Below are 19,742 nucleotides of genomic sequence, written 5' to 3' on the forward strand. Positions count from 1 at the left end.
ACCGATAGGGGGCCGATTATATCGTGCATCCCTAATTTTCAACATCTGTACCCTCCCTTTATGATCAACCCAGAGTCATATATGCTGTACCATAGTAAGTACAAAGCCATTTATCTGCTGTGTTGTTACTGACGGTACTGTATTTTTTTCAATATGGAACCATTTTATTTCTGGACCATTATTACCTATTCAATTCTTGGTTAACATTTTGAATTCAAAAGATAAATTTCCATCAACTAAATTTCAGGAGAACGTGTCTTATGGCAAAACGCACTACTTGCGTCCCATACTACAAGCTTTGATTAGTATAAACACGCGGGGTAGTGAATGTTAATGTTCAAAGAATTTTCCTTTATCTTTTTTCTGTACTCCTGAGCTTCTACAGTGGCGAAGTAAGCTGTTTAGTAAAACGTTTTAATGATTTTGTCCGCCCCACTTGCTAAATATGCACTGCATGTTTCAGGACAAACCCATATACAGTAGGGGTGAACCTGGCTGCTTTATCTAGGGATTCGGACCTTTTACCTTTTATTTTTGACAAAAAGATGAGTTTGATTTTGTCACAGTGTCTCTCTTCCAGTCTCTCTCATGACATTCCCGCCAAATTGCTGCTTAGCTCTGATGAAAATAGACCATTGATTTACTTCTCTCAGATCTACAAAAGCACAGTTTTAGAAAACTGTGTGTAGGCCGTTTACTATGTCTTCTTCCCCCTTTCTCAGCCCTGTTTCCTATCAGCCTATTTTCAAATATAGGTTACTAGTGCATCTTTGAAGATAAACAAATCCACACATATTTGTATCAAGGATCCTTATGGTAAATATAAAATGACCAAGTCATATTATTCATAGTGTTTACTGGACAGGTCAATCGGGTAACGTTTTTGGTAATTAATCCCCCAAAAATTAAACTTTTTTTTTTTCTGTTGATAGTATACTAGATTTCTTGACTTGACATTGTGACAATTCCAGATCCCTTTTGAAAAGGAGATATCAGATCTTATTGAGGTTTTATCTGGTTGGATAAAGACTGGATTTTGTCCTGGAAACTTGAACTAAAAGTAAATAACCATGAATTCCTCCCAGTGTAACCAAAAGCTTTTAAAATGTCTCTTATAGGATATTACCCTCACATTATGGAGACTTATTTATTATCAGTAAACAACTGAGCGCATGACCAAATGTTCTAGCAAAGGTTACAACACTACCAGTAAGATCAAATTTCTTTCTTGCATCCAGCTGTAAATGTTACTGCGCAGCAAAAAGCAGTTATAGCTGTAGTCCTACTAGCTCCTGGCGTCACTATTAAGTGGCTAAATTCTTGTTATCTTGCTCTTTAACTGACTTTTTCTGTGTCATTAAATCAATGGTAAATCTGTGCTTATCATCAAAGAGTCATGTAAAGGTTGGCCCTGGTAATAGGCAAGCTGTCATGGAAACCTCACCACTCTGGATGATTATCACAGACAGATATAGTCCTGTCTGAAACGCTCTCATGTTACCAATAGATCTCTGTTTCAGATTCCAAAAGCTGGGGCAGCTGAAGTGCTGGCCTTAAGTCAGTTCATGTGAAATACACTTTCCATTCATGATTTATTACACATACAGTAAGTAACTCATGATCGACTTTGTTCTTTTAAAATCAGGAATAAAAACTTAAAATAAAATAGGGGGGACTTAATTTTTTTGTACATAGTAGGGGGCTTGAGAGAAGGATTTCAGTCATACTGGTTTCACTTCAAGTAGACAGGTGGAGAGAAAACAGCATTGGTCGGAAAAGTAAAACAATAAAAGAAAGTCAATCCTACTGAATCCAAGGGTAAGACCAAGCAGAGAGCATCTCAGATTTGCCCAATAAGGTATGGAATGCAAAGACACCTCGGCCGTGTGATTCGAAAAAAGCAAAGTGACTTAGAGGGAGTGGGAGGTTGGTTCTGCTCTGTCTGCCAACAAGATAATAACGAGCTCCTCTGGCAAGATAATTCTTAGAACATGTTTTACATCTAAGGCTGCAGAGATGTTGCATCAGGAACACATCAAAAATGTAGCTTGAATTTAGGATGAAACAGAAAGTGAGAGCAATAATGGTTTTGAAATCCTATTTTAGTAGAAACAGTGTGTGTAGGCATGTGGGGTGGGGTGGGGTGATGCTTGTAAGAGAGAGAAAGAAAAATACCAAATATCATGAGAAAATTCCAACTGGAAATATTATTCTTATAATATTTTCAATAATTTATGCAAGGCAACAATAAAGCCTTGAATCACTGTATATGCACAAAGAATACTTTAACAGGGCTCAGAATAACCTTTCTGTAAAAAAATGACCAAGGAAACAAATGGCTTTGGCTCCATCTAGTGGATAAAGGGTTAAACTAATCTTTTGTTCACATGATGGTTTAAAGCTAAGAGCTAAATAAAGACTTCCATTCACCTCCATGCCATCAGCATCAGAGACGTGGTATCTTTGCCGGATCTTTGTAGTGTATGATACCTGTGGTGCATCTTCGAACGGATTCTGATTTTCATCGTTCCACCTTCTCTCACCAACTGCAAAAAAATAAAACCAAACAAATAAAATTAAGATCAACATTCTGTTTTGTGCTGTGGAGGTCTTCGGCCATCTTTCTTAGAGAAAAACAGTTATACAAATTCATATGTTTTAATTCAGAGTTAGAAAAGGAACAAATCTACAACAATCAAAATCATAGGTGACACCACAGTACTGTATATCTTGTAAGTTTTGATTGACAAGCACCATGTAGTGTTTACATCACTACAGTGTGAAAGAAACCTACAAGAGGTTTATTCATCAATTGTCTTTTGCTAATTCACGATTGAGTCTAAGGCATTCAGAGAAGCCGCTATATCCTCTCTCCCAGACAAAAGGGAGGCCCATAGGAAGCGTCCTTATCAGATGCCCAACTAAACTCACCCAGCCCTTTTCTGTGAGGAAGAGCAATAGTTTATCTCTTAGCTCCCCTCAGATGACGTTCCTCATCTTATCTCATAGATTGATAATTTCGGTGATGGAGCTTCTGGGGCCTCGTGGTGAGGCTTATCTCAGCCCTTTGTATCCAGGATCATGTTCTATGATCAATATCTCACCAACATAGGTGAGAGTCAGAATGTGGATTGACAGGTTCATCAAAAACTTCACATTTTTGCTTTCTCTTTACCGTGACAGAATGGTACAGCAGAAAAAGCTCCAAATTATTCCCTCTAACATGATATTTGCTGTTAGATAGAAATTTAAGTGACCACATGGTATTCATATGCAGATTGGAGGGGAAGTATGAGACGTGTGCTTAATTAGGATGTAGTCCATTTGTATTGCATATCTTGGGTCATAATGAGCTGGCCTAACTAAATCTCCAAAAAGCAGCCTCAATGAATTTTACACACCAAATGTATTTGGTTTGAAATAACTTGCCATTCACCACCACTCGTGTAAATGCCAGAATTTTTCCCTCTTCACATTCAGAAAGACTGCATTTTTTCAGGAGATACTATTCTGTTATTTTTACAGGAAAGACTCTGTTCTATTTATTTATATGCTGTTATGTTTTTGTTTTGGTTCATTATGACCAAGGCAACAGGAGGGTTAAAACAAATCCATTATAGTAAACCCCCTTTACAGCTCACATCCAATCAAATGAGTTATTATATGTCTACTAAGAATAGAAGAGCACCATTCAGAAAATAGCTGTAAAAACATACAAGGTGAAAGTGGTAGAATTTGCATGTTAACAAGATGGCATGAAAAGCATACTTTGAACTGATAGATGATTTAGATTTAAAAACAGCTCTGTATTAAGATAATTTCATAATCCTATGTAGATTAAATCAAAGACACAATTTATTGAGCAATAGAAATACAACATGAATCCATAATTTCAAAGCAGCAGCAATGATGAATGCCAATGCAATAACAGCAGCTTCAATCTTGGCTTCTGTTCAGATAAGAGATGAACTGCAGATGAAGAATTCTTAATTTTGAAGTGTCTTTTAAAAACCATGAAAGACAAATTACCAAGACATTTAGAGATGCTTGGAGATGGCAACACGGTATTTGCAGCAAAGGTCCATGAATGCTATGATTCAACTTCCGGTTATCTCTACATTCATTTACCATGTCACCAAATGCTCTTAAGGTTTCAATCAGCAGTCAGCAAATAAAGGTGTGCAGATCAGGACCAGTTCATCACAAGATAATAGTCGATTTAAAAGAAAGTAATATAAATACTGATAATTTATTCTCTAATCTTGTTCCCTATGTATTTGTAATACGATCACATCATTCCATCTTCCCTAAATCTCTGTGACTCTGGCTATTATTAAAGAACAGTGAAGTCAAAGAAATAACAAATATAAAATGCTTACCTTCAAAGAAGCTGTAGGTTTGAGGCAAAGCATACAATCCAGATGCAGACAAATTTGTCAGGTTTGGAGACTCTGCAACACTCTCTAACCCATTGTTAATGTTCCCCTCCTAGATAGGTATGGAAATACAGTAATAGTAAATATAATTATAAACCAAATCAATGAATTAAAAAATTGAAAAATAAAAGCAGCAAAAAAGCTCAAAAGGGATTTCTGATTACTTTGTCTATTTGACGCCAGCTTAGAGTAGCCTCAGATGTTTCTTTGGACTCAAGCAGGCCACTCTGATCTCCAGAGTCATCTGCAAAGCCTCTTCTCAGACACAGCCTGTTTCCTTGAGGGTTTTCTTCCTTGTTCTCTCTGTCTTGATAAGACAGGCTATAGCTCATCTGAGCCTCTTTTAGCTCTGTTAGTGTCACACCCTGCAAGATATTCAAACAGCTTTGTGTCTATCAGCAGTCAAACACAATCTATTAAGGCCAGATCTTGCAAATAAATGTCGGCAGCTAGTTTATACCTGCGTTGACCTGCGAGTTTGCCTGGCATGACGGGACTTTGCCTTCCTCTGCGATTCAGCTTCTTCGTCCTTGACCGGAGCTAGATAAGACCTGAAAAACAGGTTGGTAGATGTTTATTTAAAAATTACATGAGAAGAAATCTGGCCTCTCTGAGGTTTTAAAAGTAGCACTAGAATGTGTAATGAAAAGCAATGAGTCGGTCAATGAGGTTGAAAACACCCAATCATTTCATATGGGGAAATTACATTTCTTGTATCAGGTCAATATTTCGTTTAAGTTTTGCTTACAAAATACAGTATTCCTTCAAAAAATAGTGTATTGTTGTACTTTATATAATTTATATTATTTACACCTTGCACTCAATTTTATGTCTGAATAAAACATATAAATACCATACAGTATATATTTCTTTCTATTCCATTCCATTTTTCATACTTTCCCATATTTTCACATGGCTTAGTAGCTATCAAAATTCTTATTTTTGCATGAAAACCACAACGGTTATTTCTACATTTAGAGGCTACTTTAAAGTTTTACCTTGATCACCTGTTCTAGGTTTATACAATATCAGATTCTCTTCATTAATGCAAGCACATTATGAACCATTGCATTCAGGCACAAATAAAAAGCTGAAAAAGCACAAGCTGTGGCTGTATTTTACCCACTTAGCAGTTAGCTCCCCCACTGTTAGACTTTTACTGCTATTGATCTAATAGTTCTAGCACCACCATGAACAAGAGAAGCTTTCTAAAACTGCTGTCTGGAGCACATTCTGTTTTAAAAAGAAAAAAGATCTGGATATGGATAGAATAACTGTGCACAGGTTCAAGGCTTAATATCAACATGAAAAAGCTAAGTAGTCAGAATATGGAAATCTTAGATATTGTAATTATAAGAGTTAAAACCATGTCTCAGATTTTTTCCTAATACAGAAAACTGTTTCTCTTAAGTTTCATATTCAGTAGAAATCAAAGATGCAGCAGTGAGCTTTAAGTCAGCAGTTCTTAACCCCTATACAGAGCTGTAAATAGCAGAGTTACTGCAGGAAGATGATTAATTTGACACAGCAAAGCTTTGCTAGAATGTTTTTGGGCCTCTTAGAAGTCTGACTGTTAGAATATGCATATAATAATTCTGGAATGAAACAGTATCACTCAGGCTTTCTGAAACATACCTGGAAACAAAAGCTTGCATGGCTCCTGTAGAAAGTCAGAGACTAAGGCACAAAGATGGTGTAGCATCGATGAGAGGGAGAGGCTGGAGAAAATGACTCTGCAGCAGACAACAGAAGAGGGAGAGAAAGGGAGAGAGAGGCTTCCTGTCTGGATGATGCATACACAATCAATTAAGAGTTTCTGTCAAAGAACAGCTGATACAAGCAAATCTACTTCAAAGTGCAAGCAGTAGGACGTATCTGTACAAGGAGTCTCCAGGGATTTAGCTAAAAAAAAAAAGGACTAAAAAAAGAAGTGAGGCTTATGGCAGAAAGATATTTTATAATTATTTGGAGCACAATATTTTATTGAGATTATGCTGCTGAATATTGTCCATATTTTATAAATTGTATTGAATATTGTCCATATATATATATATATATATATATATATATATATATATATATATATATATATATATATATATATATATATATATAGTGGGGGGTCACTGTCTCCAGTGCTCCAGTGATCACAGATACTACAGTTTCCTTCCAGGCTCTCTGTACAGTAGTTCTTCTCTGAGACCTTGGTATTTTTTGCAATTTCTTAACTTTTTTTCCTGATGTTTCCATCATTTGGGAAGACCACATCAATCGCTACAGCTGTACTTTGTTGCTTATCAGTGGTCACAATTCTCCACCACCTTGACAGGTTGCTCTCTTTTTAACCTGGGGGTCTACAGGTTGTATGCACAGATGTTTCTGTACACTATACCAGCCACTTTGTTAAGACGTTCCATGTATTCCTATAGTGCCAGTATCTTACACCTTGCAGTGAGATGCTGAGTTGCTTCTGGGACCTCTTTGCAAAGCCTGCACCTGTGATCTTGCCTGCTATGGTAGATCTGGACCTATACTGCTATTGTGCTGAAAGCCTGCTCCTGTGCTGCCATGATCAGTGCTTCTGTGCTGTCCTTCAGCCTGGCTTCCTTCTTTGCGCTTAGTGTATAGTCTGGATTTAGGGTGGAAACTACCATGCTTGGTGAGTACAGTAGCTTCCATGTTTTGTCTATTACAGCTTCCCCATAAACCTGAGGGCATTTTATTCACCTAATCTGTTCTAATCTAAAATATTAGATTCCCTTAATCTAATCTTTTATAATATTTTGTCTTTTAATCATGCCACTGCATTTTTAATTCAATTTAAATGCATACCAATATAGAACCTTTAAATTTAGTTTATTATTTCATGAATAATAATTTTATCTTGCTTCCCATGGTTTGAGTTTACCTTTTCTTTTAGCTATTTGAAATGTAATATTATCTCAAACTCTCAGGCTTGTTCTTTGTTCTGTTTATCACAGAAAAGCGCAATCAATAATCTTTAGCTGCATATATGAGGCCATATTTTTTCTCAGATTAAACATACCTTTTAAACATAGCTTTTGAGCAGAAATTAAACATACTTATTTGGACCATAAAAGGGTGATGCTAAAATTAAAAGATAGGATTCAGGATTACATTAACATAGTGACCAAACTGCAAACTTAAAACTACATGATAATCTAATGACAGAACAGCACGACGTGGAGCATATAAAAGGAGTCGAAAAAGGGTTTATTTTAACAAGTGTTACCAAGAGACAACAAAAGTAACCATATTAAGGAAAAAAAAAAACAGCAAATTAAGACAGATAAAAAAAAAAACATAGTAACATGTTTTGCCCTTCTCACATTGGATGCAGCAGACAGTATCTGTCATGTGAGGATCACAGTATCAGTTGGCTTTTCCTGATGAGTAGTAAAGGTGTTTTTTATGAGGCTATAATTCCTATGTATTCAGCAGATCTGTGACACTTCTGAATCATTCAAAGTATCAGTTCTTGCTTTATATACCATTGCCAAGGACATAGCTTTAGTCAATGTCTAAGCTGCTCTACCTGACATTGTAAAACACCATGCAGCAGTGGATAGTTTACTCAAAACATTTGTTGCTGCTGTAATTTAACAGGCTTCACCTCTTTTAGCACTTCCCTTGTACAAGCTCATTTCCTAAATAAATCGTACCCTTTTGTAAACCTTGGGTTCCTATATTGTTCAGGTGTGCTTAATATTTAGCATCAAAACGTACTGTATCTACAGTTCAGCTGTTACAGGATCACCTCAGAAAAGAATGATTTGTCCCTGGATTGCTTGTTGTACAGTAGCAGCCATCCAAAATGGCACTTTCCAGTCAAACACCAGCCGAATGACAGCTCACTTCCCTCCAACTTCCAGCCACTGGAGTGACACCCTCCTGCAGATTTTTTTACTCCGATTCCACCCTTTCACTGAATTACAGGTTCTGACCAGGAGATGAAGCTTCTCTTTAGATCTTATTGTCAACAAATCATGATAGAAAGAATATTTTTGTACAAATATTGACATTTATCAAGGAACTGTACGGGACCAGGCAAGGGCCCATCAAGTAAATGTTGAATGGCTACTACTGTAACTCCAGGCTGCATAAAATAGGCCTCACTGAGAATAAACTCTGACATTATTAAATAAACTTTATTATACAAAGAACACTGAGGACATAGCTCAACCCTTTTATGACCTCCTTGAGGTTTTAAACTTAGAGCTAAGCATCTTTGTAATTAAAAAACATACTTTAGTGTTCTGATCTACTATTTGATTAGGTGGTTTCATTGAACTTGTATATTTCAAGCATTTATTTTAGTTAAGCTTTAGGATTAAGACATCAAATACAATTCCTGAAAACAATGCATATAACAGAAAAAAAAAAGTGTTTAAGACATAAATGTTAAGGTCATGTTGCAATCGTGGTAAAGAAGACTGCTGACTTGACATTTGTCCAGCAATTATATCCTTCACAAGGTAAATACATTGATGATACTGATGTCTGTAGGCCAGAAGGATAGAAAAATGTGGAAAATAAATGCTTGAAATAAAACTGTGAGTAATAAATCCACATCACAGTTGACTTTAACTTTATTAGGTCGAAGTTGAATTTGATAATTTTTTTCACACCAAATGGCTTAAAGTAACAGCTTCCTATGTTATTTGGTTAAATGTTGCGGAAAGACATGGTGGCAGAATTCATGAGTTTTTTGAATGTTTATGTTTCTGTGTGTGTGTATATATATATATATATATATATATATATATATAAATAAATATAAAAGGGTATTATGCATTAAGGCTTTCGATGTTTTAAATGAGATATAAACATGAGAAAACAAACTTCTGCCCTCTAAGTTTTAGGTTCACTTTAAAAATAAAGCCCAAAAAGTTAATTTTTGGTCTTTCCATCAAACATCATCCATCTTCAAACAGACAGGCGAAGAAAAAACAACAAAATGTGTTTTTCATGTTGTTGTCAGTCTGCAAAATTCCTGTTCTCCTTGGTGGACTTCTTCAGCATATTACAAAATAAAAATCATTCTCCATACCCTGCAGAAGAAACCAGAATATATAAGAAACATGTCAATCCATATAAAAAAGGGGCATTTTCTTTCTTTTTTTTCTTTTTTTTTTTACATTTTGGGACATTACAACAAAATGTTGGTTTATTAGGATATTAAATGGCAGACCAAAACAAAAATGATACAGAATTTTCTATATTTTCTGCATTTATACACCATATTCTCTAACATCTCTAGAGATTAAAGCTGATAAGTAAAAGATGTCTGGGGTTTGTTAGAGAGCAGAGAGAAACAGTATCAAGAAGCCCTTTGGATGAAATAATAACCGTCTAACCATTCTTAGAGTTATCCAACCTTTAGAGGGGTCACAGCAACCATGTGGAAGAAAATGCTCTGTTAATTCGAGATAAGAAAAAAACAACAACTAATGGCTCACATTTAAAATGTTTTTTTGAAAACTAACACTACCCGTCTCCTGGAGAAAACAGGGAAAGACTTGCTTTTCCCAAAGTCTTAATGTTTTTTAAGACTTGTAAATATTGATTCCAAACTCTAATTTTTTACAGTAGATAAAACCAAAGTGTTGCCAATATTCAAAAAATGATGGTATCATTGTCTTTATTATTTCAGAAGGCTTGTCTATTTCACTTTACACTCAGTTCTCTATTGGTCTGTCAGATACAATCCTAAATTTGACATCAAACATGACAAAATGTTGAAAAGCTTAAGCTATGCCACATAATTTTTCAAGTAATACAAATGAATTTTTGTAACATTCAAAAAAACATTTTCTTACTTGCTTCATTTATTTTCTACAACAGCAAATTCTTCTAATAACTCATCTTGCTCCCTCTCCTGTTGCTCTTCTTCAGTGTTCAGTTCCTGTTCTTCATCCATCATAACTTCATCAAACATTGGTGACCCTTCATTCTCCTCTATGGAATTTGAATCATCCCCCATGTTCTCTTTATGATCTTTTCTGCTTTCTGGCACAGGAAATGATTTTTCTTGGTCTGTTTCATTTAGTTCCTCTTCAGTAGGGCTTTCTTCCATCTCCCTTTCCTCCTGATTCACTAGAGATGCCTCTTGCTTATTTCCTGTTGCATAATCTTTCTGCTGAATAGATGCTGGTGGGTTTTCCTTTGAAGAGAGTTCCCATTCCTCTTCAGCTGCTGTAAGTACCTCTTCTTCAGTTTTCTCTTCATTTACCTCTTCAGGTCCTGCACCAAGTACCTCTTCCTCTTCTGCAGCCACAGCAGCTGCATGGTCTTCAGCTTCAGTCACATCAACCTCCTCTTGCTCCTCATGTTTTGCAGCCTCCTCCTCTTGCTCCTTGTGTTCTGCATCCTCTTCTTCTTGCTCCTCATGTTCTGCATCCTGTTCTTCTTGCTCTCCAGGTTCTGTAGCCTCCTTTTCTTGCTTTCTGGGTTCCTCAGCCTCTTCTTCTTGCTCTACGGGTTCTGCAGCATCCTCTTCTTGCTCTACTGGCTCCTCAGCCTCTTCTTCGTTCTCTCCAGGCTCTGTAGTTTCCTCCCCTTGCTCCTCACTCATGACAGCCTTGTCTACTTGCTCGTCTCCAACTACAACACTTTCTTCTTCCTCATTACCGCCTCCAGCCAACTCTTCTTCTTCACCTTCATCATCATCAGCTGCAGACAACCCTTTTTCTTCATAATCATTTGCCTCATCATCAGCCACCTCTTTTTCCTTACCAGCATCTGCCTCCATCTTTTCAAGTTTCTCAGCAGGAGGCTTTATTTTTTCTACCACCTAAGAAAAGGAATAACAGTTCACATCAGAGTCTGCACAGCATATATGCTTGTGTTTGCATCCTACCATCAAGCAGTGTCTGTCAATAAAACATGAATGTAGTGGCTCAGGTAGGGGGTATGTATATTTTCTGTGTAGTTTGAATGTGAAGAATTGCACTTACTTTGCTAAAACTAATGACATGAAATACTCATTAACATCTCCCTAAAGGCAGAGTGTACAGAAATAGTAAGGAGACCATGGAAGATATCTCAGTGTGAGTCAAGCTTGTTCTGGCATGACACACATAGTTAATCTGCTAAAATCATATGAATAGTTTGGTCTGTCAAATTAAATGCACCATATAAACAGCGAGATATCCATTTGAGATATACATATATAGTACAAAATGAGTGTCCCAAGTGTGACATAATTGTCTTCATTTTATATTTTTGCATTCAGCCCTCTAGTCACCTGCAGAACCATCTTTTGCTGCACTCAATTTTCTGATTTAATCAACAACATACATTAATATACATGGATGTAAATAAAATCTCACACTAAAAACAATTAGAAAAAGAAAACAACTTTCCACAGTTTTTGCATTTTTTTTCCCTTAACCTTGTGCAACCTTTTTACCTAAGCTGACCACCCAGGTATGCTGGGTCCCTACATAGCTTGCTGAGAATTGCAGCAGGATTATAGTTGTAGCTCAAAGTTTTTTTTTTCTTTATAAATCGACTAATAGTTGCAAATTCTCCCATGTGAGCTACACATCTGCAGCTTTTTCACAATTGTAAGTAACTTTCCCAGCCTGTCAGTCTGTTGGGTAATTCTGGATCGGTTTGCAGGTGAACCATATATTTTTCCTTTTCAAAAGATGAACTGAACATTCTTTAAGAAATTTTCAAAGGTTAGAATGTTGTTTTATAATCTAAGAATTATTTTTAACTCATTATATATTTCATTAAACTGTCTACTAAGTATCTTTGTCTATGATGGTGTTTGATGATCAATGTTTTCTTACACACTTCTGAGGAATTTACTGATAAAGGACACTTTTATTAACATTAAATGACATTTATATGAGCTCTGAAGGAGGATGTATTTTGAAGCCCTGCATCCCTTTGGTTATTATGCACCTCTTTGTTTTAGTTTAGCAAAGATCCCAATAGGACATGGAATTATGTGATTGTTATGTGACAAATAGGTGAGACATTTCAATGCATTATGAAAACTTTAACAGGCCAGTGTATCAATGTAAATGACTAACATTGATACAGGCAGGCAGGACCACAGGGGCACACTGGTTCAGGAAAGAATCTTGAGAATAATAATGATAATAATTAATCATTAACTTCATTGATCTGATATCTGATAAATTTACCTCTGCATTTTACCCATCTCCCTTTGGGGAGCAGTGGGTTGCCATTGTGTGGTGCCTGGAGAGCAATGTGGGGTTAAGGTCTTGCTCAGGAACCCAGAATGGCAGTCTGTGGGAGTGGGCCTTGAACTAAAAACCTCTGGATTCCAAGTGTAATGCTCTACCCACTAGGCCACCACAGAAAAGATAGCAGAATATCCACAGATGATTTTATATTCACACGGTAACATACTCTGCTTACCTGTTCCATTGTACTGGCCTTCAGGAACAGCTGGTGTCCTTTACTTTCAAGCAACTCCCTGAAAGATCCAAGAAACAAATTACTAGATTTTTTAACATCATTGGTTTGCTGAGTTTTTATAGTTATTCTAAGAAGACCTGTTCACTAGCTTTAATTACATATAGGGAAATATAAGAGTGTTGCTAGTGAAAGACATATTTGTTTCTGCAAAATGTCCAAAGCATTATGTTATGTTTACAAAACTACTCATTTAAAGTAGGGGATAAAGTTAAACTAGCAAATTAACTTCATAGCTTTTCAAGCACCGCGGAAGTGCTTGTACAGATCCGGGCAGCCTTTTATTTCGAATAAAAAGTCTATCAACACTAGACTAGAGAAACAAAGCAAACCAGACAGTTTGATAACAAAGAAGTCTATGACTAAGTCAACAAATAGACCTGAGTGAGAGGAAGCAAGTGCATTTATTAGGTGCAATAAAAGTTAAACTTCTTTTCGAAAACAATTACCGCAGATCAGTCGTTCCCAGTAAACTGTTCTCCAGCTTAGCTTCAAAGGTTTCCAGTTGATTCTTGAGTTTCAACACCTCGCTGGTCTGTCCATCCAATGTAGCACTCATTTTGGAAATCTGAACAATCCTTTTTTCCATCTTTGATTTAACTTTTGCGAGGTTCAAAGAAAAATCCTCAACCTTCTGAGAGAGTTCCACACTAAGAGAAGCCAAACCCTCCACCTGCATCTTGACATCTTCAAACTCCACACTCTTTCCCATCAACATGCTCTGCAAATGGCTCAGTTGCTCCAAAGACACAGTGGCTTGCTGCACCTCTGCCAGTCGTGTTTTCATCTCAGTGTGCAGAGACAGCACCTGAGCAGGGAGGTCGGATGTCTTAAGTTGCTCGGCCGTAGCCAAAGCCATTCCCACCTGTTTCTGAGCCAGGGCAAAAGACTCCTCTAGTGAAGCCAGTCGTGTTTCCAGGTTCTCTGGGGCATACTGCTGCAATTAAAGAAACAGGAGTTGGTAAATCTGGGTGTCAATACTTTTTTAAATCAAAATTGTGATTGCAAAGTCCACTAAACCACTAAAGGAAAGAGAATGTTGATAAAATAAGTGAAAGAAGGTTTAAGACAGATGCAACCATCAGACGTCTTGCATGTGATTTCGTATCACTAATTTTTTAACTATGTTAGATTTATCTTAAAAAATTACATATTATGCTATTAAAATATTTTTTTATAAAGTTTGATGGGCCCAACATTTTTTGACTATGCCCATGTTAATGCCAAAAGATTCTGCAATAGAAATAGTGTGTTGAAGTCAAGTGAGACGGAGCTCAGATCCTATTACTGTAGCTCTGTGATAGAGCTGAGACATTGCTTCCTCCCTGTTTTAGATTTCTCAGGTTAAAGCCAGAAGATAAACAACAACACAGCAAAAGGAAGATGGACATAGGTCAACCTTTTGAGCAATTGTGCCACTTTAAGGAGATGGAAGAAAACCCTACTGAAGAGAAAATAAATTGAAAAGACTGGGAAAAATCAGTTTCGGGCTCAGAAAGCAGAAAATATAAAGAGAACATGGTGGATGATTCAAAAGCCATAGAGGAGCATGAAGGGTCACCAATGGTTGATTAAGATATGATGGATGAAGAGCAGGAACTGACCACTGAAGAGGAGCAACAGGAGACGGGTTTGTTTTTCTCCAAAATAAATAAAGTAAGATAACAGGTTTTTGTGTTACAAAATTTTCTTCTAGAAAGGCAATTGAAATTTTTGTTTATAGCAGAACTAGCAGCAAGCTGGAAAACCGTATGGAATTAAAGTGGGCAGGTGAGACACTTTCTGGCCAGAAAGGGTTAAAATTGTAGTTAACACTTTTAAAATCATTTTTTTTCTATAAAGTGCAACTTCAGTGGTTTAGTCTGAATTTGTCATCATCATAGCTCCTCAGCACTTTCTTATGCATCTCTTTGAATGTCTCATTTTGTGCAGTTTTTAACATACAAACCTGTATTTACAATATTAAAAAACAAAGAAAGAATTATGCGAGTTGACATTTTCAACTACCTTTAGTACCCTATTTTGACCTTAAGCATCCTCTCTATGACCTTAGCATAGCAAATTTAGACAGTCCTCCAAGTAGAGCTAGTAAAATCCCACTTCAACACTGAAATATCCAATGTATTTCCACTATGTCCTGATCCACCATGTTCTATGAAAAGATTTAAACATGGTGAGTTTAATGCAGAATCTACAAGTTAAAAACAGACAAAATTTTTTTAAAAACAGCTGGTTCATATGGACCAGTTAAAAAATTGTTACCAAGAAATTTAGAGCCATTTAAAAATCAGTTCAGAAACCTGTGTGGTTTCTAAAATATCCCTATTTTCCCTATAGTGGCAACACACGTTGCTGAGCATACATAAAAGACTTACTACAGAGACTATGCCTCATATACTCTTCACCTAGCCGCCTTTACTGAAATACTTCAAGCAAGAGGAAATAGATTAGGGCTGCCATGACAAAACAGAATAGTTGACTCATGCTAACAGATTTTTATAGATGTATATACCCTGACATCCTGTTTCACTGCATTAATTCAAAGTATTGTATTCCCCAGCATTATATAAACTGTTATCCAGTCAGTCTGCACACAACTTTTCCAATAGAGCTTATTATCAAAGCTCTCTGCCTAAATACAGTGCTGGCAAATTACTTTATTATCATTATCAAGTTTGCACAGCACCACCTTTGCTCCAGTTCTGGATTTTGAGTTATTTTTAATACTTTACCACAAATATTTCTATGGAAAATCTCAATAATATAAGGATCTAAAAAACAGTCTACTGCAAGTTAACAGCAATGTTCTTATTGGCCTGGGAAAAAAATAAATTTGTTGCTGTGTTGATTTTGGAATGGCAATATTTAAAAACCTGATAAAGTCCTGCATATTGTAGGTTTCTTCATTTGCAGCTAGTGGGTTGTATATGGCTCAGGGCCTTTTTTTCTATTTTCAGAAACATTTATTTTAAACTGCAGAGCATTCACTAAATAGGTCATCATTAGGTGCATGTCTGATCTGGTTGGCTGACAGACTGAAGACATATATTGCATTTTTACCTTTGTATATGACAGCCTGAGCTCCTCATGAGAAGACTGCAGTTTGGCTATTTTCATCTGAATGCCCATGACATTGTCAGTTAGGTCGGTTAAAGTTAGGTGCTGTTGGAAAAAGAACCATGCACCGGTGAAGCAGCCGACCACAAAGACTAAAACAAACACCAGCAGGGGAGTGTGGTTGCTTCCACTTGGGCGAACTTCTGTTTCCAATATCTCACTTTTAAAAAAATTATCCTCCTGTTTGTGGTTGCTTTTCCCTTTTCGGTGTTTGGCTGTCATTCTTCCCTGTTTTAGTTGAAGACACGGTGTCCAAATCAGGCACAGAGGTGATCCAAAAAGGCTGCGCGTCAAAACGCCCGAACCGAGCCGCGGTGGGAGCGCAGATTTACTGACGCTATGAAAAGGACCTGATTAACCGCAGCGCAGAGAGGTTGGGTGAAGGGAGGCGCGACTAAAGGGTGTAATTCAGTCAGTTGTGTATGAGGAGGGGGCGTGAGGCCTGTGTGGCGCTGGGAGTGGCTGCTGTGACAGGCCACATGTGCTGCGCTATTTATGAGCACAGCTGAGGTTAGAGCGCAACGACCTGTGGAAGAAGGGATTTATTCTGTAGAGTATGCTAAAACACTGCACCACTAAACAATGAAAAGTCAGATATCTATTAGGTTTGACCTTCACACAGTGTAGTAACTTGAAGTGCTCAAGTTTTTAAAATTTGTACTCATGTAAAACATTTTCTCTCAACTCGAAATAAAAAGTAGATGGAGTAAAAGTACTCAAAGTACTTAAGATACAATAAATTGTGTAATTGAAAATAGTTACTACCAGAAGTGTCAAGTAACAAAGTAAAAATACTCTGTTACTGTACTTAAGTACACTTTTTAGGTATCTATAGGCTACTTTACACCATTACTTATTTTTCTTCCTACTTCTGACTTCTACACATAATTTTTTCACACAAGTATCTGTACTTTCTATTCCTTACATTTTAAAACAAATGTTACTCTTGGCTTCGGTTTAATGTTTATGAATATTTATTTCACATCATGTGCACCATCCAATGCAGATCATTGGCTCCATCCACATCTAGTAAAAACTAGTGTAATTGGATGAGTCATGTAACGCAAACACTCATTGGTTAGCTAAAGGAAATCATCAGAAGCAAGCAGGTGTTCTTCAAACTGCAAACATGAATTATATGCCTCAATGTCACTCAATGGCAGATTCAGAAAAAGATGTTGAAATGTCTGAAAGGTCAGACACAGGTAAGAGCGTATCGGGAGATGGAGACCAACAAGACCTCCCTCATCCTTGGCCCTATCTTAAAGAATTCTTCAAAAATAGTCAAAGAATTGAGCTTTCAATTCATATAATGGCATCTGGCTGTTTTTTTTTTTTTTTTTATGAAGGTTACTTTATACATTTATACTTTAAGTAGTTTTTGGAGCGCATACCTTTTCACTTTTACTTGAGTAAAGAGGTCAAGTTGATACGATCAACTTTTACCAGAGTGTTTTTAAACTGCAGTATCTATACTTCTACCTAAGTAACAAATGTGTGTACTTTTGACACCACTGGTCACTACCCACCCCTCATCTGCTATTTATTTCGTTTTTTTTTTTAAGGAAACACTTTTAAAAGTTCAATAAAGGGATCTGCCAAGTCCCATGGAAATTCTATAAATACATGATAAACATAATTAAAGTACCTGGTTTACAAAGTTCCTCACAGAAAATTAAAATGGTTGGTAGGCACATCTAAGTAGCTGGAAATCTCTACATCTGTAACAGTATGGGTGTTTTAGTTTAAGTGCCTTAATCTTTTTACATCCACTTATTAATACTGCCACTGTCTACATTCACATACAGCTGCACAGAAGCTCATGACAGATGTTGGTGTCAAGTGTTCACTTCATTCTTCCAAAAGACCTTGTACCGGTAGTATTTTAAGTAAACATTCTTAAGACTTTTGTGATTCTTTCAAAGCTTCCCTTTGTAATTTTTTATGTTTTCTAGTGTCACTTTGCCTTTTTTGGAGACCACTTAGCTCTTTGTGTCCAAAGAAAGTATTTTTACAATAACCAACCATTATTGTTAATTTAATCAATAACAACTATACAACATAGTATATTTTGTTGGTACAGACTGTTCTAAGGACCCAGGGACCAGTACCAGTGACAAGCATGTTACCCTGTAAAGAGATTAAGCTCCCAGCTTTTATGAAAAACATGTGTAGGTGGATGCTAAAAATGTGGAGGAAAGAAGGAAAACAGCACATCTGAGAATAATGTGGAAAGAGTGATGGGAAACATGCCATAAATATAAGATCTTGACAATTACAATGACAATATCTCTCATATACTGTCTCGTGAAGGTGAGGATGTTACCATTTTAGATCAAATTGTTACAGGATGTTGTTCATTTACCAACTTGTGTCCAACTACTGTGTATGTATGGGACAACTGCACCCAAAAACATACAAATGATTGAGTAGTTGTGCCAAAAGATCAATTAAATCCAATTTTATTTGAATTTGGTTGTCTTCAGTTATGAACTGTGGTACTCATATATGGCAGGGGTAACCAATCAAAAATCAGCGGGGTCCGAATAAAGAAAATCAACAACTAGTAAAGGTCCGGAGACATTTTTAGTACTTTAAACAGAATTTAAACATAATTTAACACTAACGCTTTTGTCAGTGAGCCCCAGGGCAGCTGTGGCTACAATTTAGCTTGCCACCATCAGTGTGTGAGTGTGTGTGTGAATGACTGAATGTAGTGTAAAGCGCTTTGGTCAAGTCTCTTGGCTTGAAAAAGCGCGATATAAGTACAGGCCATTTACCATTTTTTAAAATTAGTTTTGAATGCATCTATTTTATACGTTAAATTTTTAAATAATAAATATAAGAAAAAATATACTTTTTTTCCATTTTTAAATCTAAAGCTTTTTTTCCAAGTAGAGAACAACAGTTCAGTTTGGTATATAGATAATTTCCTGATTCAAATTTTTACAGAACACCGGAACGGACCGTTTCTTTGTTTTTGTTTTTTGTGGCTTAATGAGAGAAGTGGGCTTTACCATATTAACAGGAGAAGCGGTGCAAGTGAAGTTAGACAGTGTCGTCAGACATCATGCTATAATTTATAAATGTTTTAGATCAGGCAAATGGCATATGCTAACTCCTGGATCTATGTTCTTGGTAAGCTTCACCAAAAACTGGACCCTAGCTCAGTCTATCTCTGTAAATCTTCTAATTTTTACTCGTATTTTTAATGCTGATCTAACAATCATGTCATATCAATGAACGGTGGAACCCGTTGCAGATCAAAAGGTAAACGATGCCAACTACCAACCAACATGGTGCCTGCATCTGTAGAGGTCAATTATCTGAAAAAGGCAGATAGAGTGCTTATCAAAATTATCAGACCCTGTCCACAGTTTTCTAAAAACTCCCTAATTCAGCTTTAATATCCATCAAGCTATCCACCCATGCATCCGTCCGTCCATTCATCCGTCTGTCTGTTCTTCCGTCCATCCTTCCACGCTGTCTCTCTCCAGCAGTCTTTGGGCTAACGGCAGGGTATAACCTTTATAAGTCACCAGTCCATCAAAGGGCTGGTAAATCATCATAATTAATGCCTTCAAAGCAACAGTCTGTATGTAATCAATCTTTATCACTTGTTTTATTCAGTTTACTGAGAATAGTACTGAAATAAATTGACTTATAATTTTATATTATTTCAATTTACTGAATATGATGGTGCATCAGATGCAG

At 36.6% G+C, this 19,742-nt stretch overlaps 2 protein-coding genes across 6 annotated transcripts in view; both read right to left on the reverse strand.

The window, feature by feature from the left end:
* The window catches only part of LOC107083900 (protein phosphatase 1 regulatory subunit 12B-like), a 27,708-nt gene extending 21,533 nt beyond the window's left edge, over positions 1-6,175 (reverse strand). For all 4 annotated transcript variants that reach the window (XM_015373447.1, XM_015373446.1, XM_015373445.1 and 1 more), the window contains exons 1-5: positions 6,072-6,175; positions 4,897-4,987; positions 4,601-4,801; positions 4,380-4,488; positions 2,431-2,546 (exon numbers count right to left, since the gene is read on the reverse strand). In XM_015373447.1, the coding sequence (XP_015228933.1) occupies positions 2,431-2,546; positions 4,380-4,488; positions 4,601-4,801; positions 4,897-4,987; positions 6,072-6,091 (537 nt within the window). In that variant the 5' untranslated portion in view covers positions 6,092-6,175. The remainder of the gene's footprint in view (positions 1-2,430; positions 2,547-4,379; positions 4,489-4,600; positions 4,802-4,896; positions 4,988-6,071) is intronic.
* Positions 6,176-9,425: 3,250 nt separating this feature from the next.
* On the reverse strand, positions 9,426-16,414 carry LOC107083899 (uncharacterized abhydrolase domain-containing protein DDB_G0269086-like). Of its 2 annotated transcripts, XM_015373443.1 has the most exons (5): positions 15,972-16,413; positions 13,361-13,848; positions 12,855-12,912; positions 10,277-11,250; positions 9,426-9,508 (listed from the first exon to the last, which is right to left on the reverse strand). In XM_015373443.1, the coding sequence occupies exons 1-4, from the start codon at positions 16,248-16,250 to the stop codon at positions 10,282-10,284; spliced, it is 1,794 nt and encodes a 597-aa protein (XP_015228929.1). In that variant the 5' UTR covers positions 16,251-16,413; the 3' UTR covers positions 9,426-9,508; positions 10,277-10,281. The 2 variants fall into 2 exon arrangements, with proteins under 2 accessions (XP_015228929.1, XP_015228930.1); XM_015373444.1 differs by lacking the exon at positions 9,426-9,508 and having other exon boundaries at positions 9,571-11,250; positions 13,361-13,845; positions 15,972-16,414.
* Positions 16,415-19,742: the final 3,328 nt, after the last annotated feature.

Source organism: Cyprinodon variegatus, unplaced genomic scaffold, assembly GCF_000732505.1.
Source record: "Cyprinodon variegatus isolate N-32 unplaced genomic scaffold, C_variegatus-1.0 Scaffold87, whole genome shotgun sequence".
Taxonomy (NCBI): domain Eukaryota; kingdom Metazoa; phylum Chordata; class Actinopteri; order Cyprinodontiformes; family Cyprinodontidae; genus Cyprinodon; species Cyprinodon variegatus.

Bases quoted from the DNA above. Each gene is read 5' to 3' on its own strand.
- LOC107083899 (XM_015373443.1), bottom strand. From the start codon at position 16,250: ATGACAGCCAAACACCGAAAAGGGAAAAGCAACCACAAACAGGAGGAT. The intron at 13,849-15,971 runs GTAAAAATGCAA...CTTTAATTGCAG, and splicing joins TCAGGCTGTCATATACAAAG to CAGTATGCCCCAGAGAACCT. The intron at 12,913-13,360 runs GTAATTGTTTTC...TGGATCTTTCAG, and splicing joins CTGGGAACGACTGATCTGCG to GGAGTTGCTTGAAAGTAAAG.